The sequence below is a fragment of the Sarcophilus harrisii genome, chromosome 3 (genome assembly GCF_902635505.1).
Source record: "Sarcophilus harrisii chromosome 3, mSarHar1.11, whole genome shotgun sequence".
Taxonomy (NCBI): domain Eukaryota; kingdom Metazoa; phylum Chordata; class Mammalia; order Dasyuromorphia; family Dasyuridae; genus Sarcophilus; species Sarcophilus harrisii.
This window is the reverse complement of record NC_045428.1, coordinates 521,368,643-521,390,657: the sequence shown is the minus strand read 5'-3', so window position 1 is coordinate 521,390,657 and position 22,015 is coordinate 521,368,643. Positions and strand designations below refer to the sequence as shown.

At 41.6% G+C, this 22,015-nt stretch overlaps 1 protein-coding gene across 1 annotated transcript; it reads right to left on the bottom strand.

The window, feature by feature from the left end:
• Nucleotides 1-2,996: 2,996 nt before the first annotated feature.
• On the bottom strand, nucleotides 2,997-7,879 carry MLNR (motilin receptor). Its single transcript, XM_031961945.1, has 2 exons — nucleotides 6,941-7,879; nucleotides 2,997-3,561 (listed from the first exon to the last, which is right to left on the bottom strand). Exons 1-2 carry the CDS (start codon nucleotides 7,815-7,817, stop codon nucleotides 3,206-3,208), a joined length of 1,233 nt encoding a protein of 410 aa, XP_031817805.1. The 5' UTR covers nucleotides 7,818-7,879; the 3' UTR covers nucleotides 2,997-3,205.
• Nucleotides 7,880-22,015: the final 14,136 nt, after the last annotated feature.

Here is a 22,015-nt window from a genome sequence, read left to right as displayed (position 1 = left end):
CAAACTTTATTGTATTCATATTTTAAGAAATTGCCACAGCCACTCCAACCCTCAGCAGCCACCCCTTCATCAATCAGCAATCATCAACATCAAGGCAAGACTCTCCACCAATAAAGTACTTTTAAAGTATGTACTTTGTTTTTTAGATACAATGTTATTGCACACACATAATAGACTACAGCATAGTGCAAACATAAATTTTATGCAATGGGAAACCCAAAAATTTGTGATTCTTTTTATGGCAATATTTGCTTTATTGCAGTGAATTTGTTGAGAAAGGATGGATGGTTTTGATGTGGTACATCTTCTAGGAGATGTAGCAATACCTCTAAGGCTTGAAATCGATGTCATTGAAAATGATGTATTTCTTCCCCTAGGCTATCCTGCCCCAGGTTACTTTATATGACTAAGGCCACAAATATTGCAGCCTGTTGGTCAGTGATAACAGAGTTTCTGAGACTAATGAACAATAATAATGAGGTGCTTAAAGTTAATGCAGGTGCAGAATAAAATGGGTGTCTGCCATTTGATCTAATGATGCTTCAGAACCTCCAAAGGGTTCTCCCCTTGAGTTCTGCTCAGAATTATGGGTATTGCACATTAGCATAAAGCCAGAACCAGACCACTCCTCAACTTCACCTCTAAGCCACAAAATGAGCATATCAGTGACTTTTAAAGCACCAGGTTTCTCTAACTTTTTCCTATCAATTTATCTTCTTGCCCCTGGTTCTTTGCTAACTTCTTTTGGAACTTAGCCCACTTTAATTGGCATTACAATTATAATAAACTTTTCCCTTTGACTTGGAGATGTATTGGAGCCTGCAAATTCTTTTGAGACACCTTGGTACCCAACATTTTTGGGGTCCCTCTTGAACCTCAACAGTTTCACTGCCTGAGGTTTCACTTACGATCCCTGTGACTCTCTATAGCATACCTTTCTGCAACCCCCACAGAACTCTTTATCTCCCCCATTAGAACATAAGCACATTGAGGGCAGGAACTGTTTGACTTTTGCCATCCTAACCCCTCCCATTTAGCTCAATGGTTAGCAAATAGTGGGCACTTCCTTGTCCTGTTGATTCAGTTGTAAATATTTATGTCTGGTGCATAACTTTTCCTTTGGGGTTTTTGAACGTTATTGGCAACTAAAGAAAATCTACCATCTTCTTGATCATATTACCAGACCTTTTCCCAACAAAGTCTCCATTATTTCAAGTGCATCAAGTTTAAATTCCACTCAGTGCTCTCACTTTACCCACCTGGCATTATTTGCTAGTGCTCTCTTCTTCTTTTCATGCTTAATCTATAAAAGTTCCCAATAAAGTCATCCCTTCACTATTCTCTAGGCACTCCATACTTAGTCCTGCTTTATGCCTTTGTTCATGCTATTGCCTATGGCCAGCACATCCCCTTTCCGATAACTATTACTTAGAACTGAAAGTCCAATCCTGTTTCCTTAATGAAACCTTTCTGGACTGTTTGGGACCAGTGATTCTCCCAACCTGCATGAAATCCAATATCTAATGAACGGCATGCAATATTTTCTAATTTTCTTATGGGTATATTGAGTTATCAATAGGAATGTTACCTCCCTGAAAGCAGATCTACCTGGATATCAGGCAAGGGGCTCTTGAATCAGAGATATGATTCTGAACTTAGACAAATCGTGTAACCTTTGTAGGTTTTGGCTCCCTTCCCTCTAAAATGAGTAAGTTGAACCTAAGGTCTCCTCGAGAGTTATGATCCCATTCTTACTTTGTATCCCCCACAATATAGTTGAATGCTAGGTACACAATAAGTGCTTAATACATGTTTGTTGGACTTGAGTATAATCCCAGGAAATCACATGCTTTGAACATGTCATGAAGATGTGCTAGTTTTTTGAAAGATGCCAAGGACTGATCTTGTCTTCCTACTTTACCTTTTGAGTTCAAAAGTTTAGAAAAGTAGCTCATGATTTTAAAATACCATTTCATGCTCGTGCCAGAGTGGCCTTGAAGACTCGCTTTGACAGTGTGGAATCAGAAATGACCATTTTTAAAAAAACGTCTCCATGTCCTGTCCAATGTGGTTAGATAAAGAAATCTGTCAGGAGCAGAAATGCTCAAAAATCTAAACGTTATTAACATTTGTCCTCCATAGGTGGCTGCTGGGTAGTGCAACGGATAGAGTGTTGGGCCCAGAGTTGGGAAGATCTGAGGTCAAATGTGATGTCAGATTCTTACTAGTTGTGTGACCCTAGGCAAATCACTTCACCCTGTTGTCTCAGTTTCTTCATCTGTAAAATAAGCTGGAAAAGGATATAGCAAGCCACTCCAGTATCTTTGTCAAGAAAACCCCAAATAAGATCAAGAAGAGTTGGACACAACTGAACAATAAAATCTACTTAGGTCAAGAGCTTAGGAAACTACTGGCACCTAAAGGATGTTAAACAAAAATTTCATTATTTTTTAATTGAAGGAAACATCTGTCCTGGACAGCAAATTGACTGCCTTAGTTGATTCACCATTCACATGCCCTATGATTCTCCACATCGAAAACTCACTTACTTATATGGCTGCTATACCCCAATTACAGGTTATATCCTCCTATTAAAATGTAAGCACTTTGAGGGCAGGGAATGTCTCTCTTGTCTTTGTATCCTCGGTATCTAGCATTATTATTTCCCAAGAAGTAATTGCTTATTAATTCATTCATTTGATTATTTGTTCATTCCTTTCCTAAACTAGATGGATGCTAGGTCTTGTGTCCTAATAATGATCGAATATTATATAGTGCTACCCAAAATAAAGACAGTTTTTTTTAATCAATGTTTGTTTTTAACCAGCTCACCAGCTGAATTGATGATAAATGTTCATAACTCAATTAACACATTTACTTTATTATTATTAAGCTTTAAAAAGTAGTTTTCTCATTGCCTTTGTTTTCACACTTCATTCATTCCCTCTTGATCCTGCTCTTCATCTCTGTATTGAACCAACCTTTGTAACAAATCAAACAATCAAATCAATAAACCATTTATTCCAGTCTTTGTGCTGGGGTCTGGGGATACAATAACAAAAGCAAAACCAGTTCCTACCTTCAAGGGACTTACAGTACAACAGAAAAACCTTTCAACTAAACCAACTAACACAGTGACTCGATCTGATGGCATTACCACATTCCCTACCTACAGTCCCCTCCATCTCTGTGGAGAGCAGAGGGATCATCCTTGGACTTTCTGGTGACTGCACTCTTTTTTTAAGCTCGTACTGGTGTCAGTGTAGCCTGCTGTTTCTCCTCCAGTCTCTTCGCCAGTCTCTCCTCCTCCATCCCTAGTTCCAGAACCTTTTCCTCCAGATTGTCTTGCAAAAAGGAGTTTATAGGCAGCTGCTCTGTACTTTTTTGAAATGAGATTGTAGAGGACAGGATTGATGGATGCACTCAGGTAGAAAAGCTGCAGAGCCACAATATTGAAGTACTGGGAGAAGTACATTGTCCTGGAATCTTCGGTGTTAATGTAAATGATCCTGCCAACATGAAAGGGCAACCAGCAAACTATAAATGCCAGAACCACCACCACTGCAAAGAGAAACAGACACACAAATTAACAAAGGCTTCTGCAGTGCAATTTTACTTCACTTGGCATTCTTAGGATTTATCCAGGGAGTAACAACAGCAACGATAAGAACAAACAAAAAAAGAGAAATGTTTCTAACTCAAATCCCATCCAGTGTGTAAAGTCAACTTCAATATACAGAAGCTTCAATTAGGGTTACCAACGTATGTGATATCCCAAAATGACAAAAGCCAGAACAAGTCATTTTGGAAACTTTAATTCCAATAGAGACTGCTCCCTCAGGTACTATTAAAGATGATTACTTTAAGAGGTATCTGATTTATAATAGAATTGTACACTTCTGGAGCCCTTATCATTTTGCCTTACCCCTTAGAGCAGTGGAGTGAATTGGGTTACAGAGCGAGTATACAGAGGTAGAACAATAACATGATCTGGGACAGAGCAAGACTAGATTGAAGACTTGATTATTCACAGAGTAGGTAGAGGTGGCTCAGAAATGTCCAGATCATAGCGTTTGAGCATACATCCAAAGTCATCTGTTTCCTCCCATTTTGCGGATAAGGAAACCGAAGCTCAGAGAGGTAGGGTCAGAGCCAGGATTCAAACTCAAGTCATCTGACTCCAAATACAGCATTTTGCTCTTCACTGAAACGCTTCTTGATCAGAAATCTGACCTCTTACTTTTATTCACATTTAACAAATCCATATTGTGTTAGGTACTGAGGGTGAATCATCCTTAATAAGAAAAAGATTCTTAGTCCCAAAGAGGCTATAATCTAGTGGGGGAATTTAAAGAACAGTCCCAAAGAGTCACAATCCACACAGATTAAAATAAAGGCAGAAGACGCTATAACAAAATACATGGCAAAATCTGAGGAAAAGAAGGGGAAAGGGGGCAGGCGTGGTAATAGGTGGAGGAGGGTCTCTTTACCCAGAGTCGGAGAGAGATTTCTTGGGACCAGATATAGGACCGTAAAAAGACTGGATCCAGAAGATGATGGATCTGTCTTGGGATAAAGGTTTCTGGGAAGTCTACACTCGCATTTTTTTTTTTCTTCCCTCCAAAAAACATCCATATCAAGATCCTGACTGGTTAAATGGGATGAAAGATCTTTGAGGGCTAGGTCAGTTTTGTGATTTTGTTTTTATTTTTTGGATACCATTTGCACACAATTGTGTGTGCATGAAACTATGGTGTTATATTTAACACATATTGAATTACTCGCTGTCTAAGGGAGCATGGAGGAAAGAGAGAAAGAAAAAATTTGGAACACAAGGTTTTGCAAGGATGAAAGTTGAATACTATCTTTGCATGTATTTTGAAAATAAAAAGCTATTATTAAAAATAAGCGTAGAAAATAAACTAAAAGTAAAAAAAGTGTAGGAGTTGAGCTGACTTAAGACTTGGGGATGCTGAATGTTGGAGGGTTGAGTGTGCATGGAATAGTAGGATGAGAAAGAAAAAGAAATGAAAAGATGAAAAAAGAGAAAAAATCAGATGAAGAAAGAAAGAGAGAAAATAGAACAAGGAGGAAGAAGAAGAAAGGATGAGAGAAGAAATCAGGTTGAAGAAAGAGAGAAAATAGAACAAGGAGGAAGAAGAAGAAAGGATGAGAGAAGAAATCAGCTGAAGAAAGAGAGAAAATAGAACAAGGAGGAGGAAGAAGAAAGGATGAGAGAAGAAAGCAGGTGAAGAAAGAGAAATAGAACAAGGAGGAGGAGGAAGAAGACAGGATGAGAGAAGAAATCAGGTGAAGAAAGAGAGAGAGAAAATAGAACAAGGAGGAGGAAGAAGAAAGGATGAGAGAAGAAATCAGGTGAAGAAAGAGAGAGAGAAAATAGAACAAGGAGGAGGAAGAAGAAAGGATGAGAGAAGAAATCAGGTGAAGAAAGAAAGAGAGAAAATAGAACAAGGAGGAAGAAGAAAGGATGAGAGAAGAAATCAGGTGAAGAAAGAAAGAGAGAAAATAGAACAAGGAGGAAGAAGAAGAAAGGATGAGAGAAGAAATCAGGTGAAGAAAGAGAAAATAGAACACGGAGGAGGAAGAAGAAAGGATGAGAGAAGAAATCAGGTGAAGAAAGAGAGAGAGAAAATAGAACAAGGAGGAGGAAGAAGAAAGGATGAGAGAACAAATCAGGTGAAGAAAGAAAGAGAGAAAATAGAACAAGGAGGAAGAAGAAGAAAGGATGAGAGAAGAAATCAGGTGAAGAAAGAGAAAATAGAACACGGAGGAGGAAGAAGAAAGGATGACAGAAGAAATCAGGTGAAGAAAGAGAAAATAGAACAAGGAGGAGGAAGAAGAAAGGATGAGAGAAGAAATCAGGTGAAGAAAGAAAGAGAGAAAATAGAACAAGGAGGAAGAAGAAGAAAGGATGAGAGAAGAAATCAGGTGAAGAAAGAAGAGAGAAAATAGAACAAGGAGGAGGAAGAAGAAAGGATGAGAGAAAAAATCAGCTGAAGAAAGAAAGAGAGAAAATAGAACAAGGAGGAAGAAGAAGAAAGGATGAGAGAAGAAATCAGGTTGAAGAAAGAGAGAAAATAGAACAAGGAGGAAGAAGAAGAAAGGATGAGAGAAGAAATCAGCTGAAGAAAGAGAGAAAATAGAACAAGGAGGAGGAAGAAGAAAGGATGAGAGAAGAAAGCAGGTGAAGAAAGAGAAATAGAACAAGGAGGAGGAGGAAGAAGACAGGATGAGAGAAGAAATCAGGTGAAGAAAGAGAGAGAGAAAATAGAACAAGGAGGAGGAAGAAGAAAGGATGAGAGAAGAAATCAGGTGAAGAAAGAGAGAGAGAAAATAGAACAAGGAGGAGGAAGAAGAAAGGATGAGAGAACAAATCAGGTGAAGAAAGAAAGAGAGAAAATAGAACAAGGAGGAAGAAGAAAGGATGAGAGAAGAAATCAGGTGAAGAAAGAAAGAGAGAAAATAGAACAAGGAGGAAGAAGAAGAAAGGATGAGAGAAGAAATCAGGTGAAGAAAGAGAAAATAGAACACGGAGGAGGAAGAAGAAAGGATGAGAGAAGAAATCAGGTGAAGAAAGAGAGAGAGAAAATAGAACAAGGAGGAGGAAGAAGAAAGGATGAGAGAAGAAATCAGGTGAAGAAAGAAAGAGAGAAAATAGAACAAGGAGGAAGAAGAAGAAAGGATGAGAGAAGAAATCAGGTGAAGAAAGAGAAAATAGAACACGGAGGAGGAAGAAGAAAGGATGACAGAAGAAATCAGGTGAAGAAAGAGAAAACAGAACAAGGAGGAGGAAGAAGAAAGGGAGGAGCAGGACAGAGAAAAGGAAGAGGAGGAAGCGGCCTCGGGGAGTAAGGGAGGGCAGCGGGCGGCTTCCCGCCTTCCCCGACGCCCGCTTGCGCGGCGCCGTTCCCTTCCTCACCCAGGACCCGCACGGTCCGCCGATGCTCCTTGTGGCGGCCCGCGGCTGCGGGGCTCCTGCACAGCGCGCGCCCGATCAGGCCGTGGAGGACGCCGAGGCAGAGCACGGGCACGAAGAAGTAGGCGGTGGTGACCCACAGCATGACGCGCAGCGCGCCCAGGTGGGCCCGGCTGGGCCGGCACTCCCGGCTGAACAGCGCGTTCTCGGCGCTCCCCGGCGTCGCGGGGGCGGCCCGGGCCGCGGGCTGCGGGGCCTCCGCGGGCCAGGGGGCGGCCGGCCGGGTGCCGTTGGCCGCCGGCGTCGCGCCCTGGGCGCCGCCGGGGGCCGGGTCCTGCTCCACGCCCACGAGGAAGAGGAAGGGCCCGGCGGAGAGCAGCGCCACGGCCCAGAGCGCGGCGATGAGCGCCCGCACGCGGCGGCGGGTGACGAGCACGCGCGCGCGCAGCGGGTGGCAGATGGCCAGGTAGCGCTCGGCGCTGAGCGCGGCGACGTGCAGCAGGCTGGCGTAGGTGCAGCCCTCGCCCAGGTAGAGCGAGAGGCGGCAGAGCAGCTGGCCGAAGACCCAGGGCCGCGAGCGCCACAGGCGGTACAGGTCCAGGGGCAGCCCGAGCAGGATGAGCAGGTCGGACACGGCCATGCTGCCCAGGTACAGGTTGGTGGTGGTCCGCATGTCGCGGGAGCGCCGGATCAGCAGCACGGTCACCACGTTGCCGCCCACGCCGACGGCGAACAGGGCCAGGCACACGGCCGTCACGGGCACCAGGGCCCCCAGCGGGAAGGCGGAGCAGCGGCTCTCGTCGCAGCGCGGCAGGGACCACTGCCCGCTCTCCGGGGCTGCGCCCGCCGGGCTCTCGCTGCCGTTCCCGGGGCCGCCCATGAGCCGGGCGGGCGGGCGAACTCAGCGCCTCCGGAGGGCTTTCTCTTCTGCCCGGGGTCCCTCCCTTACCGCCCCGCGTGAGGGGATGCCGGGCGGGCGGACGCCCTGACTGCCCGCGCTCAGTCAGCGCGGGCGGAGAACAGCCTCGGGCTCTCGGACGCGGCCCCGCAGTCCCCGCCTCCTCCTCCTGCCCCCTGCGCGCTGCCCCCGGGCCCTTCCGAGAGACCCTGGGCCGCCCCCTCCGCCTGCGCCGGAGAAGAAGCGCCTGGGAGGAGACTCCTGAGCCGTCGGGGGAGGAGGAGAAACCCTGCGGCTCAGCTTGTCCTGCGCGATCTCCTCCAAGCGGGACTCGCCGGGGACTCCCTTCAGCTTGGGCGCAGCGCCGTGTTTGGTGTGGGAGGGGAGCCTGGGGCTGGGAGCCAGGAGAGCCGGGCTTCTGCGGGCTCCGAGGGACTCGGAACAGGACTGCCCGGTCCCAGGTGAAAAACCCGCCCCTCTGCCCGAGGAACCCTCCTAATCTCATCTACAGAGAACAAAGCTTAAATGTAACGTGGGATGCATTAAACATGTTTACGATTACTTGTGTGTATCGTATATAATGTAGCATGAAATGTACTTTATACTAAGTATGAGCAATATTAATAGCTAAGTGGTAGTGTCCAGTTCCGTTACTCTCTTGTGACCCTGAGAACCACAGCATCCCGAAGCTGTCTGTGGGGATTTCTTGACAAAGATACAGAAGTAGTTTTCCATTTCTTTTTTCCAATGGATTAAGACAAACAAGGTTAAGTGACTTGCCCAGAATCACACAGCTAGCAAATGTCTGAGGCCAGATATGAACTTGGCTCTTCCTGACTGTACCCACTTAGCTATCCAACTAACTCTGTACCTAAGCACAATTACTTCATAATTTACAGCCAGATTAGCACTGAAAAACCCAATCCCTTCTCAAAAGTCCCTTGGCTCTGTAATGTGATGCCACACAGTATTGGCACATGTGTACTGCCTTGAATTATTTTGAAACATTAATGCCTTTCATTTTTACATACCATTTATTTCTAAGTATATCCCTTCCCTGCCTGTTGATCATTTGTGTGTACCCTGATTTAAAACACCAGCACTCTCACCGAGTTGTCACACTCACCAACTTAGGTCTGACTATATGCTCTCCACACCTATCAATCAATTAACTTGTTAAAGGAAAAGCCTCCTATGTGGCAGGTTTTCTGAAAAACCCTGGGGATACAAAACCAAAATAGACTTGTTCCCTTAGTCAGAAAGCTTATTTTCTATCAACATGGATGTAAATTATATGGAACGAATACGTAATACATAAAGAAAATACATAAAATATAGTGTTGGGCGTGAGAAGGCTCCAGCTGCTGGGATTTGAGAAGGGAGTTTAGGAAAGGCTTAATGAAAGAAACCGGTGAATAAGGTAGTTAATTAGCATTTATTAAGCACTTACTATATGCCACCCAGCAGCAGCTAGGGGGTGCAGGGCAGCTAGGTCACAAGTCCCTATTTGCCTCAGTTTCCTTATCTGTAAAATGAGCTGGAGAAGGAAATAGCAAACCATGTTAGCATCTTTGCTAGGAAAATCCCAAGTGGGGTCAGGAAGAGTCAGACATGACTGAAGTGACTGAACAACAACGTGTACCAGGTGCTGGGAATACAAAAAAAGGCAAAACACAGTCTCAGCCCTTGAGGAGCTCACAGTCTCAGGGGGAGAGAGGAGACAACGTATAAGTAAGATATATTCAGAATACTGGAGAGTGAGGAGAGAAAAGGGAACTCAAGCTAAGGAGACCTGGGAAAGGCTTCTTGCAGAAGATGAGTTCTGGAAGTCTGAGGGGAGAGATGGAGAGAGAGAGAATTGTTTGCTGTGTGTGTGTGTGTGGGGGGGGGGGGGTGACTTGTCCAGGATCACACAGAAAGCAAGTGTTTGGTGTCTGAGTCAGGATTTGAACTCAGGTCCCTCTGACTATTGCCCCATCTGTCTCCCTGCCATGAGGGAGAGTGATCTGGAGGCCAGCCAGTGGAAAAAGTCCTTGGGGTGACCAGGAATAGCAAGGAGGCCGGGGTTACTGATGGCAGAGTACCAGGGACAGGAAGATGGTGTGTAGTAGTGGTGGCATCAGGGGTGCCAGGTGGGGGTCAGGCCAGCAGGGCTTCAAGAGCCTAACAGAGGGCTTTGTGACTGATCCTGGAGGTCACAGGGAGCCACTGAGAGTTTGTGGGTAGGGAAGGGGGATCCCTCTGGCAGCGGAGCAGAGTCTAGACTGGCACAGGGAGAGATTGAGGCGGCACAGGTCACTTTTTAGGCATGACCCAAGGTTAGGAAGTTTTACCTTATCTCTCCAGGGCCAAGCAGAACAAGCAGGCCGCCCATAGTCAAAGGTTGGGCCAACCTAGTCACTGTCACGATTTGCTTTGTTTCAGGGCCACATCTCTTTTAATCTGGACTGTTGTAATAGCTTCCTGCTTTGTCTTTCTGCTTCCAGTATCCCTTATCTCCAATTTATAATCCACACAGCTGCCAAAGTCGTTTTTCAAAAACTTAAATACTTGTTTAACAACAATAACAAATATTTTTGGTTTTTGCCTTAGTCAGCGGGTATAAGGGGCACTGCGGTAGGCCCTGGGAATAAAAATACAAAGAAAAATCCAAGTCCAAAGGAAAATTGTGTCCTAACATCCTTTCTGTAAACATGTGCTGGATATACCTGAGGGCCACACTTCAGAGCACGTGCAGGTGTGGCTGCTTCTGAGTCAGCTAACTGCCTCGAGAGGTAATGGACTGAGCAGGAGAAGTTACATTAGAATGCCTCCAGAGCCCCTTCTCCTTCCCTAGTGTCCATGGGGGAGGGTGGGCCTCCATGGGCAGGGGGAGGATGGGCCTTGCACCTTCTCTCAGGTGGCTTCCTCTCCCCATCCCAGGTCACCAGGAAGCCATGAACATAGAGTCTCTGGTGGCTGCTTCTGCGTCTATCTTGTCTCTTCTTTCCCACCTTGGGACAGTAAGTGCTAGCAGGCTGGGGACCGTGAGAGCTTTGGCAGGTCAGCAAAATGAGCCATCCTGAGGCCCAGGTCAGGAGTCCAGGCTCCGGGCCTCTGGGGCAGTCAAACTCTGGGGGAAGTGAAGCCCCCAGTGACCCGATCCGCCTGGCTCAGCAGTGCTGGGTGCTACAGGCAAAGGGATTAGATTATTATCGTCTATTAGAGTAAGCTTTGGGGACTGACCTGGGGTGAGAGGTGAAGGAGAAGAAGCTTCAAGTTTGGGGCCTCTGTCCACAAGGAATGAAGCGCTGTGGTGGCCACAGAGCGTGCCCCTGAGGGGGGCAGGGGAGAAATGTTTGTGTTTCTCTTCTTACAGTATCTTCTTAGGGAATATGGCTTTGTAACAGCTCACTAATATTAATCGGTTAAATGTATCAGAGGCACCAATCACAGAAAATAAAGGAAACATTGCAATGGGGATTCAAGAGAATTGCATTACAGAATGCCCCAAACCTTTAGAGGTACCCATAGAACCTCTCAAGGAGTTCTGTAGCCCATTACCAGCCCTTGAGGCAGGGTATAGTGGATGGAATGCCAGGCCTGGAGTTAGGAAGACCTGATTGGAAATCTGGACTCAAGCACTTACTAGCCCGGCTGTGTGACTCTGGGCAAGACACTTCACCCTGTTTGCCTCAGTTTCTCATCTGCAAAATGACCTGAAGAAGGAAGTGGCAAACCACTCCAGTATTTCTGTCAAGAATGGGGTCATGAATAAAATATAACTGAACAACAATAACAGAAAGTTAGTTTCTAGGGTAATTGTACTACATCAAGAATACCACAAGGATAAGACATCATCAGGAATAAGTAGCAATCGCACTTAGAACAAAGTTTTATGTTCTTAGTTGATCTGTGAGTAGTTTTCAGTTTTAAGACAGATGTATAGAGGAGAGTGCTGCACTTGAATAAATTTGGGTTTTAGTCCCTCCTTTCCAGACTTACCAGTTGCATGATGGTGGTTTAACTGAGTGTCTTTGTGCTTCATTTTGCTTATGTGTAAATTAGTGATCCTAACAGTACCTCCTTCAATAGGGTTGTTGTGAAGAACATATGAGACAATATTAATTATGTTGTAAAAGAAAAACACACAAAAATTTAGTATGTTTTTGATTGGCATTTAGATTCTATCAGTTCTTTCTCTGGAGGTGAATAGTATTTTTTATCATATGTCTTTCTAGATTTGTCTTGGATCTTTGTACTGCTAAAAATAGCTAAGTCATTCACAGTTGATGATTGTACAATCTTCTTGTGTACATAAAGCATTTTGAAGTCTTTAGTGACGTAAATATGTCAGCTAGTGAAGTATGAAGTTCCTCACTAGAAATTTGGAAGTTGGAGAAATCCTTAACTCACTCTGTCTCTCTCTCTCTTTTTTTTTTGAGCTGAGGCAATTGGGATTATATGACTTGCCCAAGGTCACACAGCTAGGGAATGTTAGGTGTCTGAGACCAGATTTAAACTCAAATCCTCCTGACTTCAGGGCTGGTGCTCTATCCACTGCTCCATCTAGCTGCCCTGAAATTCTTAACTCTTAAGGATTGGATTTGTAATAGTAGCAAAAAATATATAGCTCATTGGTCTGAAAAACTTACTGTTATGATTTGAGTGGATTTATACTGAACTGCTCTGAATTTTTTTTTTTTAATGGACCAGACCAGACCTGTGATTTCATCTGAGTGGAATGCCATATGAAAAATTCCTTCCATCAATGTAAGACCAAAGAATTCTTTACACTTCATCACCTTGGAGAACTGCCTGGGGAATAGAGATGGGGAAGTTGTGAGTTTAAATAACTTGACTAGGATCATACAGTCGATATGAGTCCAAAGTAGAAGTTAAACCTGGGGCTTCTTGGTCCTAATGTCAGTTTTTTATCCAGTTTGAGCTTTGAATACTAGATATGATTCCCTGCCTACTGAGCTCAACATCTCTAATAGAGGTTCATTTCTTGATTGATACTTTGGATAACTGCTAGAAAACTTGGTATTATCTTGTTTGGAAGTTATCTTTCCTTGTCTCACCTTATCTCATCATTCTAATTACCTCAAGAACACTGATTTTTAAAATTATCTATAACTTTTTAATATTACAACATTGGGAATAGTCTTTGATAAAATAAGTATATAGAATGGTGTTGAAAAAAGCAAAGGGTTAGATTAGGCAAGAAAACATAGCAACACACCGAAAAATGGATGAATGAATTTTTTATTCATTTATTTTCTTTCATTCATAAACAGATAATCAATCAGCAAGAACCTATTATGTACCAAGCTCCATTCTGGGGATACAAGTACAAAGAATGAAACATTGCCTTCTTGCAATGAGCTTACGTTTGAAAAAGAACTACTCAGTGACACAGATCCTTTCTTCTTAATTATTCAATGGATTTGGAATTTCATGGATATTCCCTTCACTTGATAAGTTGGAAAGATGTACAAGTCCTTTATATTGTGCATTTCTTATCTATATCTTTCCATAAATCCTCTATGGGAAGCTTTCTCAATGTTCCTTTCTAGGCAGTTTGATTTTTTGACAAAGTGGAAAGAATAGTGGAGATGGAGTGAGGAAGCTCTGAATTAAAATCGAATCTGATCCTTACTAGTCATGAGACTCTGGGCAATGCACTTAACCTTTTTGTCTCAGTTTCCTAATCAGTAAAAGGGGACTACTAATAGCAACTACCTTCCAAAGTTGTGAGGATAAAAAGAGATATTTGTAAAGTGCTTTGGAAATTCTGAAGTGCTACATAAATATAGGTAAAGGCTAGTATTTAATGTGACATTTGCACTTTTGATTTCTCCTTCATTTTTTTTCCTACTTCCTTTTCTAGTCTGATCTTAATTTTTTTAAATTAGGCTTTTACAAATTAATAAAAATTGATTTTTTTTCTTCCTTATATTTCTCCACTATTGAAAAACAAAACCCTTGTTACGTTGTGCATATTAAAGTTTCATTTTGGCTGTGTCCAAAAAAATATGTATCTCATTCTGCATCCCGAGTTCATCACTTTGTTTCTGTTTTGGCCAAAAACCTGGAGGGTCTTCCTTTTCCTGTTTTTTTTTTTTTTTTTTTTTTAACTAAGTAAAAAGAGGCTATTATTTGCCTCAACTCTTACCCAAGTCTTCATCACTCGAACTGAGACCCATTAAAGACCCTAACCACTGCATTCAGGGCCATCTCTAATGGTTCTGACCTACATCTGGCCACTAAACCCAGATGGCTCTGGAGCTCAGATGGCCCTGGAGCTCAGATGGCCTTGCCCAGCCCTCCCTCTCTTAAATCATGGCAGCACCATCCTGATGTCTTGGTCCTCTTGGAGAAGAAAGGACAAGTCATGGGACTTTGATTTACTCAGACATTCCCAAACATTGGCATCTCCTGTGGTTTCCAGCTCTTTTCTATTACAGAAAGAGCGACTATATTTTACTAGGCCTGATAAAGTTACTGCCCAGATATGTGTAGCTTAGAAATCTTTTGGGCATAATTCCAAATTGCTTTCCAGAATGGCTGTACCAATTCCCAGCTCCACCTGTCTACCAATGTGCCTGTTTTTCCATAGCCCCTCGAACACTTGTCATTTTCTTCTTTTGTCAACTTTGCTATTAAAATGGGTGTGAGATGGAAATTCAGTTACCTTAATTTGTATTTACTTGGGTTGTACTATTTCCTGCCTATTTGCTATCTATTCCCTTGATGATTTTTTTTTTTTTTTTAATATTTAACATGCAAAGATCATCAGTGGAATTGTGCAGTGGCCTACTTACATTTTCCATGTGCTTTCCATTGTACTTTGGATCATCAGCAACTATAATACTTATCTTTAGAAGAACAGAAAGAGAAAAAAAATCCTGTAATTTAAAAGAAATACCAGAATTGATTTGAAGACTGTTTTCGATACTTTTTTTTAAAGATATAATTTTCTAAAAGTTCAACACTGAGGCAAATATTATTGTGAAATTTGATTCATTTTCTTTCTGATAACTTAAGCTAAATTGTAGTTTATGTCTGTAGTGGGACAAATCTATTTTCAATCTGTCATCTACTAGAAGCTGCCTTGGTTTCTGCCCTGGGTTTTTTTCCTAAGTCTAGAAAAAAAGCCCATTTCTTGGGTTGAAGCTCCATCAAATGTTTCTTTACACTCCATCCCTGCTCCTCTCTTCAGCCTCCCTGTTTTCTGGCTTATATGCCCAAATATCTGGTGTTTGGGCAGTTTCCTTCCTTTTTCTTAAATTAGGGCTACTCACTATAGCAATTTAAATATATTCGAGTGAAATTCTAGGAGTTTTAAAATAAAAAGGCTTGATGATAAATTTGTCCTACTAATTTCAAGTCCTACATTTGGATTTATAAAAGGGGCAATTCCAGTTTTGCTACCTGATATTTTACCATAATTGTGTCCTGTGATAGAATGGATCATTGTACTAGATTCACTTAAGCTGACCTTCCCTCCACCCCCTGCCATAGGAAGAAAAAACACTGATTGTATTACCACTCCTAAATGAAATTATATTATCTATTATATAATTATGCATTATTATACCCTTTTAAGAATTAGGACATATAAAAGGAAGAATTTTTTTCTTTGTCAAATAATAAAACAAATATCTTCAAGATGAATTTGGGAATGACAACATGCATGATATACATGATACCTGTTCTACTCTATATTTTGGTTGTTGTATTTTAAAGGAAAAGCTATTTATTTTTAATAAAATCATTAATAATATTTCCATGCAAATACTTTTGCCCTATGTATGAACCATGCATCAATCTAAGATAAAATACAAAACTGTATAGAATACTTACTAAGTTATTTAGCTAGTAATGCCTTTTTGATTAAGCATGAATGTTACTGAATTATTTCATTATAAATCTAAATTGCAAAATTAATGTTTTGTTCTCATCTCCTCTATCTCATTATAGCAATACACTTCAGAAACTATAAAATATAAGCATATTAATTATGTAAAAATTTCACTGTTCATTAATCTTTTCATAGCTCAAATACTTTTTTGGAATAGTTAACCACATTTCATACATCAAGTCTATTTTGAACTTCATTTCTGGCTAAAATTGGTTATCAAGTGAAAATTAAATCTATTATTTTTGTGGAGAGAAAAAGACCTCTTCAGATGAATGATTATGCAATAATTCAGCTTCCACCCTAAAGGAGAAGAGATAGTGCTAAAGATTTTTATATATCCAATGGAGATTAGTATAGAATATCAATAACTCAGAAGCCTGGAGACAGAAGAGATTTGTGTCCAAGGTGGGATGGTGATATGCCAGCTTTTCCTTTTGTACAGGAAAAGTTCCTTCTCTGATGTGTGGTGGGTAAGCTCCCTTGCTTTCGGGGACTCAAGAATGGCTGTCAGAGAATTAGAATATGAGCTCCTTGGAAAGAGAGATTGTTTTGATTTAAACTGCTTCTAATCAGCCAACAAGCATTTATGAACTATCTTCTATCGCCTTCACCAGGATTATTAGGATAGACAATGAGACTACTCACAAAGAATCTCTGACAGGAGAGAGAAGTGTTCTAGACAAATGTTCAACACACGATTTTTCATTCATTCCTCCCGTGGTCTCATCACCTCCTCATGCCACATGAGTCCTTTGCCTACTTTTGCTTCTAACTCTGCCATCCATCTCACAGAAGTCCCCATTCTGTGCACTCACAGAGTGGCCACCTGACTTCTGGCCCCTGATCATCCCTTTTGCCTGGGGCTGAGGCTTAGCCTCCTACTTGGGTCTCTCTGCCTCAAGTTTTTCCCCACTGCAGTCTGTCCTTCCATTGGGCCAAAATGATTTTCCTGAAGGGCAGGTCTTACCTTGTCATGTTTGACCCTGAAAGCCATTCACCATCTGCTCCGGTCTTTTTTCTGGGTCATCTCCTTCCTATTGTCCTCACACATGGTGCTTTTCCCTCCATGGCACCTTTGCACGAGCTCACCTTTCTGCACAGAACGCTGTCTCTCTTCACCACTTTGCTTCTTTCTGCACTTGTCCTGGGCCAGGACCTGTCTCTCTTAAGGATCACTTGTATCAGTCTATCTACTTATGTATTGGGCACATAGACACAACTGTGTTTTCTTCCCTTTCTGGAGGACCTCCGGCATGGCCTTGGTCTCGGTGCAGGAGGCAGGAGAGCCACCAGGGAGGCTGGTCAGATGGCAGAAGCTGGGTGGGCCCTTGTTGAGAATAGCGTAGAAAGGATTCCTGCTAAGACACCCATTGGATTAAATGGTCCTCAATTCTAAGATTTTGTGAATAACAAAGATAACAACCAATATTTATAGAGTGATTTGTTATGTGCTACGCACTGTGCTAATTGTTTTTACTATTATTTAAAGTCCGGACTAGCCCCCTGGAGGCCTCAGAATCAGCCGGAACCAGGATAAGCAAGTCTTTGGTCTTTAGGGGGAGAAGTGAAGGGGACAGACAAACTGCCACAGGCCTGCCACCAACCTTTTTCCTCCTCGCTCTGCCAAAAAGTGAGTCTCCCTTGTCTCACCCCAGCCTCTAATCTTTGCCTACTATTATCTGTATACACCAAACATCGAGCCAGCACAGAGCATGAGAAGAGCCATTTTTCCAAACATACGCTAATAGAATCATTGTCCAACAGGTAATTAGCCTTAAGTGCTTGGTTGATTCAAGCACACCTTTTAAGAGTTTCAGCCCTTTACACTATTATCTCATTTGATTCTCAAAACAATCCTGGAAGGCTGATGCTATTATTATTATTCCTATTTTATAGAGGAAAGTGAGGTAACCTGAAGCCAGGTGATTTGCCCAGGTTCACATAGCTAATGATGTGCAGGCCAGATTTGAACTTGTCTTCTTGCCTCCAAGCCTGATGCTATATCTACTACCTTTGACTCCCCAACTTCTAAATATTATTAGTGTTATTATATGCACTGTGCTTAGATTAAAAAAATACATTTCTATTGTATTGTAAAACTGACTCATATAAAAAATAATATTTGTTACAGTCTAACATAAGTTTACCAGGACTTTGCTCATTTCTTTTGAGTTTGGAAGGGTTAGGGAGTAGTTGGGTAAGAATCATTTGAATGGTGTGTCTTTGGGCAGACCCCTCTGGAGTACTGTGTCTAGTTCTGAGTGCTCTATTTTAGGAAGTACATTTACAAATTGTAGTGCATTAGGTAGGAGAGGATTAGCCAAGATTACTGAGAAGACTTGATATCATATTAAAAATATAATGGATGAAAGAGCATGGGAACATTTGGTCTAGAAAACACTTGTAAGGAATATTTTAAGGACTGCACTATGTAAGGAGAGGACAATGTATGTAATTAAAAGACAAAAGTCTTTGAGCAATGAGTGCAAAGCAAAGGAAAATTTAGGAAGGAAACAAGCATTTATTACCTACTACTGCTATGCTATTACTTTACAAACACTGCATTTGATCCTCACAGCCACCCGGGGAGATGGATATTATTATCCCCATTTCTCAGCTGAATTGAGGCTGAAGGAGGCTAAGCAACTGACCAGGTTCACACAGCTTGTCTGGGACTCGATTTGAATTTCAATTAGGACTGACTGCCCAATTTAGGCTTGAAGATAGGAAAAACTTCCTAACAATTAAAACTGCCCCAAATTGGAATACTCCCTTCTCTCACTGAAGTGTTCAGTTTGAGACTGGATGATCATTTGTTGGACATTTGAGGACACAGTCAACTGCCTCCTTGGCTACCTTTAAATCCCATCAACTACAAGAAACCTTTCCCAACCTGTTTTAGTTCCAGTGCCTTTGTTATTTCCCAAATATCTCATGTATAGCTCGTCTGTGTATATCTGTTTACGTGCTGGCTTTCCTCCTTAGATTGCAAGCTCCTTGAGGGCAGGGATTTTTTTTTTTTTTTGCTTCTTTTTGTATTCCCAGTATTTAGAACAGTGCCCAGCACGTAACAGTGCTTAATAAACACTTACAGGTTACATGGGCCATTCATCCAGAGCTCTCTTCTTCCCTCTCTATCTCAAATCAATCCTTTGATGTCATCACTTCCACTTTCCAACCCTTAAAGTGCCCATTTCTCCTCAAAGCCTTTATACTTGATCCCAACCCTTTCTGTAGGTTGAAGCCCATTACTCCCAATCATCCATTCTTCTTTTTTTTTTTTTAAGTTGAGGCAACTGGGGTTAAATGACTTGCCCAGGGTCCCACAGCCAGGAACATTCTTTCTTCTGACAGCCCTCTTGTGTCACCTATAAATATTTCCAACTGCTCACAGCTTAAAAACTCCCCAGTACTCTGTGTCAAGATATCCTCTACCTCTTTACATTTTTCTTACTCAGCCCTTTGCAATGTTTTCTGATTGCCCTCTCTGAAGTGAAGGCCTTTCCTCAGTTCTCCTCTCCACAGTGCTGGATCCCCGTGACTTCCATCTCCTGGATACTCCATCCGATCACTACTCCACAGCACAGCCATCCTGCCCTCTGCCCCTCGCTACACTCATTCCCTTGCTGACCCTACTAGCCCCTGGGATATTCATAGCAGTTTCCCTGTCCCCACCCCTTGGCCCCGGTGAGCAGCAGTCTCTCTGGTTCATTTCAGATGAGGTGAGGCAGCCCTCAACCGTCCCAGGCCCTCCCTGGCTGCCTGGCCACTGCAAAGGTCGCTTTGCCTTGCAGCCTCAGTAAGCACAGAGAAATGGTAAGGACCAAAGGAGACAATAGACCCAGCTCCAGCCAGCCTTCCTCTTGGAGTTTAATCCATTCTCTTTTGGGCAATGTCTGGCAAAGCACTGTGCTAGGTCCCAGGAATGATGTGCAAAACTGAGCCTTGCCCTTGAAAAAGATCATAGCTTAGTTGGGGAGACATATGATAAACATAATATTATATATATGCCAAGAAAGTATATGGGTGTGTCATGAAGAAATGTTTGTTACTTAGATGGGTGAAAATAAAGAAAAAGAAAGTCTAAATAAGAGGCTAAATAATTTAGATAAGGAATTTGGACAGTTTTATTTTTGAGGGGGAGGGTGGCAAGTGGTAGAGAAGAAGTGCCAAGATATATTTATAAAATGGCCAGAACTATGCTTTTGGAAGACTGATCTGGCAGCAACATGGAAGGTGGGTTAGATTTTGAAGAGACTAGAGTAGAATTACCAATTAGGTAATGAATTTAATAACAATAAAAGCTGGAGTTTATATAGTGCATTATGGTTTGCAAAGTGCTTCATATGTGTCATCTTTTGGACAGCCTGAGGTAAAAGCAGGACATTAGAGATGTGGAGTGGGTGTTTCAGGACTAAAGCTTAAGCACAGAAAGGTTAGAGCAGTATCTAGAATCAAAGTAGAGGTGATAGACATATTTTGCCTTATGGATAATTGAGACCAGATATGCATTTAAGCTGTGGTCATTTTTATGGTAGGGCTAAGGAAGGAGGATGATGAAGGAAAGAAAAATTTGGAAATATGACAAGGTAATGCTAGGTGAGATGCTAGGCATATAGTTGGTGTGCTGGGAGCATGAAATACCAAAATGAGGGTAAAAAGGCCCTCAAAATTTTTTTTTCTTTACTTCATAATTCTACTAATGCTTAATATGAATTATTTTCTTATGTGAGGAAAACAGGAAATTTCATTTATGGCATAAATCATAATCTAAGGCTAAAGGATAAATTTTAAAAATTCCTTAACCCAAGGAAAGAATTTATGCTCAAACAAGAGATATGGTATTATTTTATATTTTACATTAAATTAAAAAAGATTTTGCACTAAGTCAGTGCAGTCAAGATTAGAAGGAAAGCAGAAAACGGATTTTTTCCCCCTTTCCTTCCTTCCTTCCTTCTTTTTTTTTTCTTGTAAACTGCAAATATACAGCCTGAATAAAATTTATAAGAATGCAAGTCATTCCCTAATTGATAAGTAGTCAAAGGATATGAATAGGCAGTTTTCAAAGAAATCAAAGCTATCTATAGTGATATGAAAAAATGCTCTAAATCTAATAGATTAGAGAAATGTAAATTAAAACAACTCTTGAGCTATCAGCTCACAGCTATCAGATTGGCTAAAATAGAAAAAGAAAGTGATAAATGTTGGAGGGGATGGGGGAAAATGAGGATACTAATGTGCTAATGGAATTTTAAACTGATCTAATCGTTTGGGACAGTAATTTGTTATTATGCCCAAAGGGCTACAAATCTGTGTACATCCTTTGATCCAACAATAGCACTAGAAGGTCTGTACTCCAGAGATCAGGGAAAAATGAAAAGGACCTACATGTACATAAATATTTATAGCAGTTTCTTTTATGTTGGCAAAGAATTGGAAATTGACAGGATACCCATCACTCGGGGAAAGCCTGAACAAGTTGGGGTATGATTGTACTGGAATCTTAGTGTGTTATACAAAAGATACACAATGGTGCAAAGTTTAGTTAGCAGAACCAGGAGAACATCGTACAGAGTAATAGTGAATACTGTATAATGATCACTGTAAATGACTTGATTATTTTCAGCAATAGAATGATCCAGGACAATTCTGAAGAGCCATGATGAAAAGACAAAAGAACTGTTGGATTCTGAATGCAGATCAGAGCATGCTTCCCCACCCACCATCCCCTATTGGTCTGTTTTCTTTTGCAACTTGGCCAATGTGGAAGTAAGTTTTGAATGACTGCATATATGTAATCCATATCAAGCTGTTTGCCTTTGCAAGGAGGAGGAAAGAAAGGGAGAGAATTTGGAAACCAAAATTTCTAAAAATTGTTTTTACATGTAACTGAGAAAAAATAAAGTATTATGAAAAAAATTCCTTATTCTAGTTTCAATCTTTAACTTATTGGTGATTACTACTTATAATGTTAAGACCTTTCAAGTCAGTGAATTTCCTAACTAAACAAATTCAGTGTGAAGTGGTGGAGTTCTAGATACAGATTCAAGAGGTCCTAGATTCAACTCCCAATTTAGCTATTTATTAGCCATGTGACTTTAGAGATTTGTTTTTTTCTTCTGTAAACAGAGGGGGCTAAAACTAAATGATTTACCTCTATTCTATTATTCTGTGGTCTGTCAGCACAAGATAACAAAAGTGGGTATTTTACTTCTTCTTAAAACTACAAACCCCAATTAAAAAATATAGGAAAAGTTACATGTATATGAAAGCA

What these genes read in the sequence shown, in the direction of transcription:
- MLNR (XM_031961945.1), bottom strand. Translation starts at nt 7,817, where the DNA reads ATGGGCGGCCCCGGGAACGGCAGCGAGAGCCCGGCGGGCGCAGCCCCG. An exon ending in GCGGACCGTGCGGGTCCTGG is followed by an intron (nt 3,562 to 6,940) that starts GTGAGGAAGGGA and finishes TTCTCTTTGCAG; the next exon opens with TGGTGGTGGTTCTGGCATTT.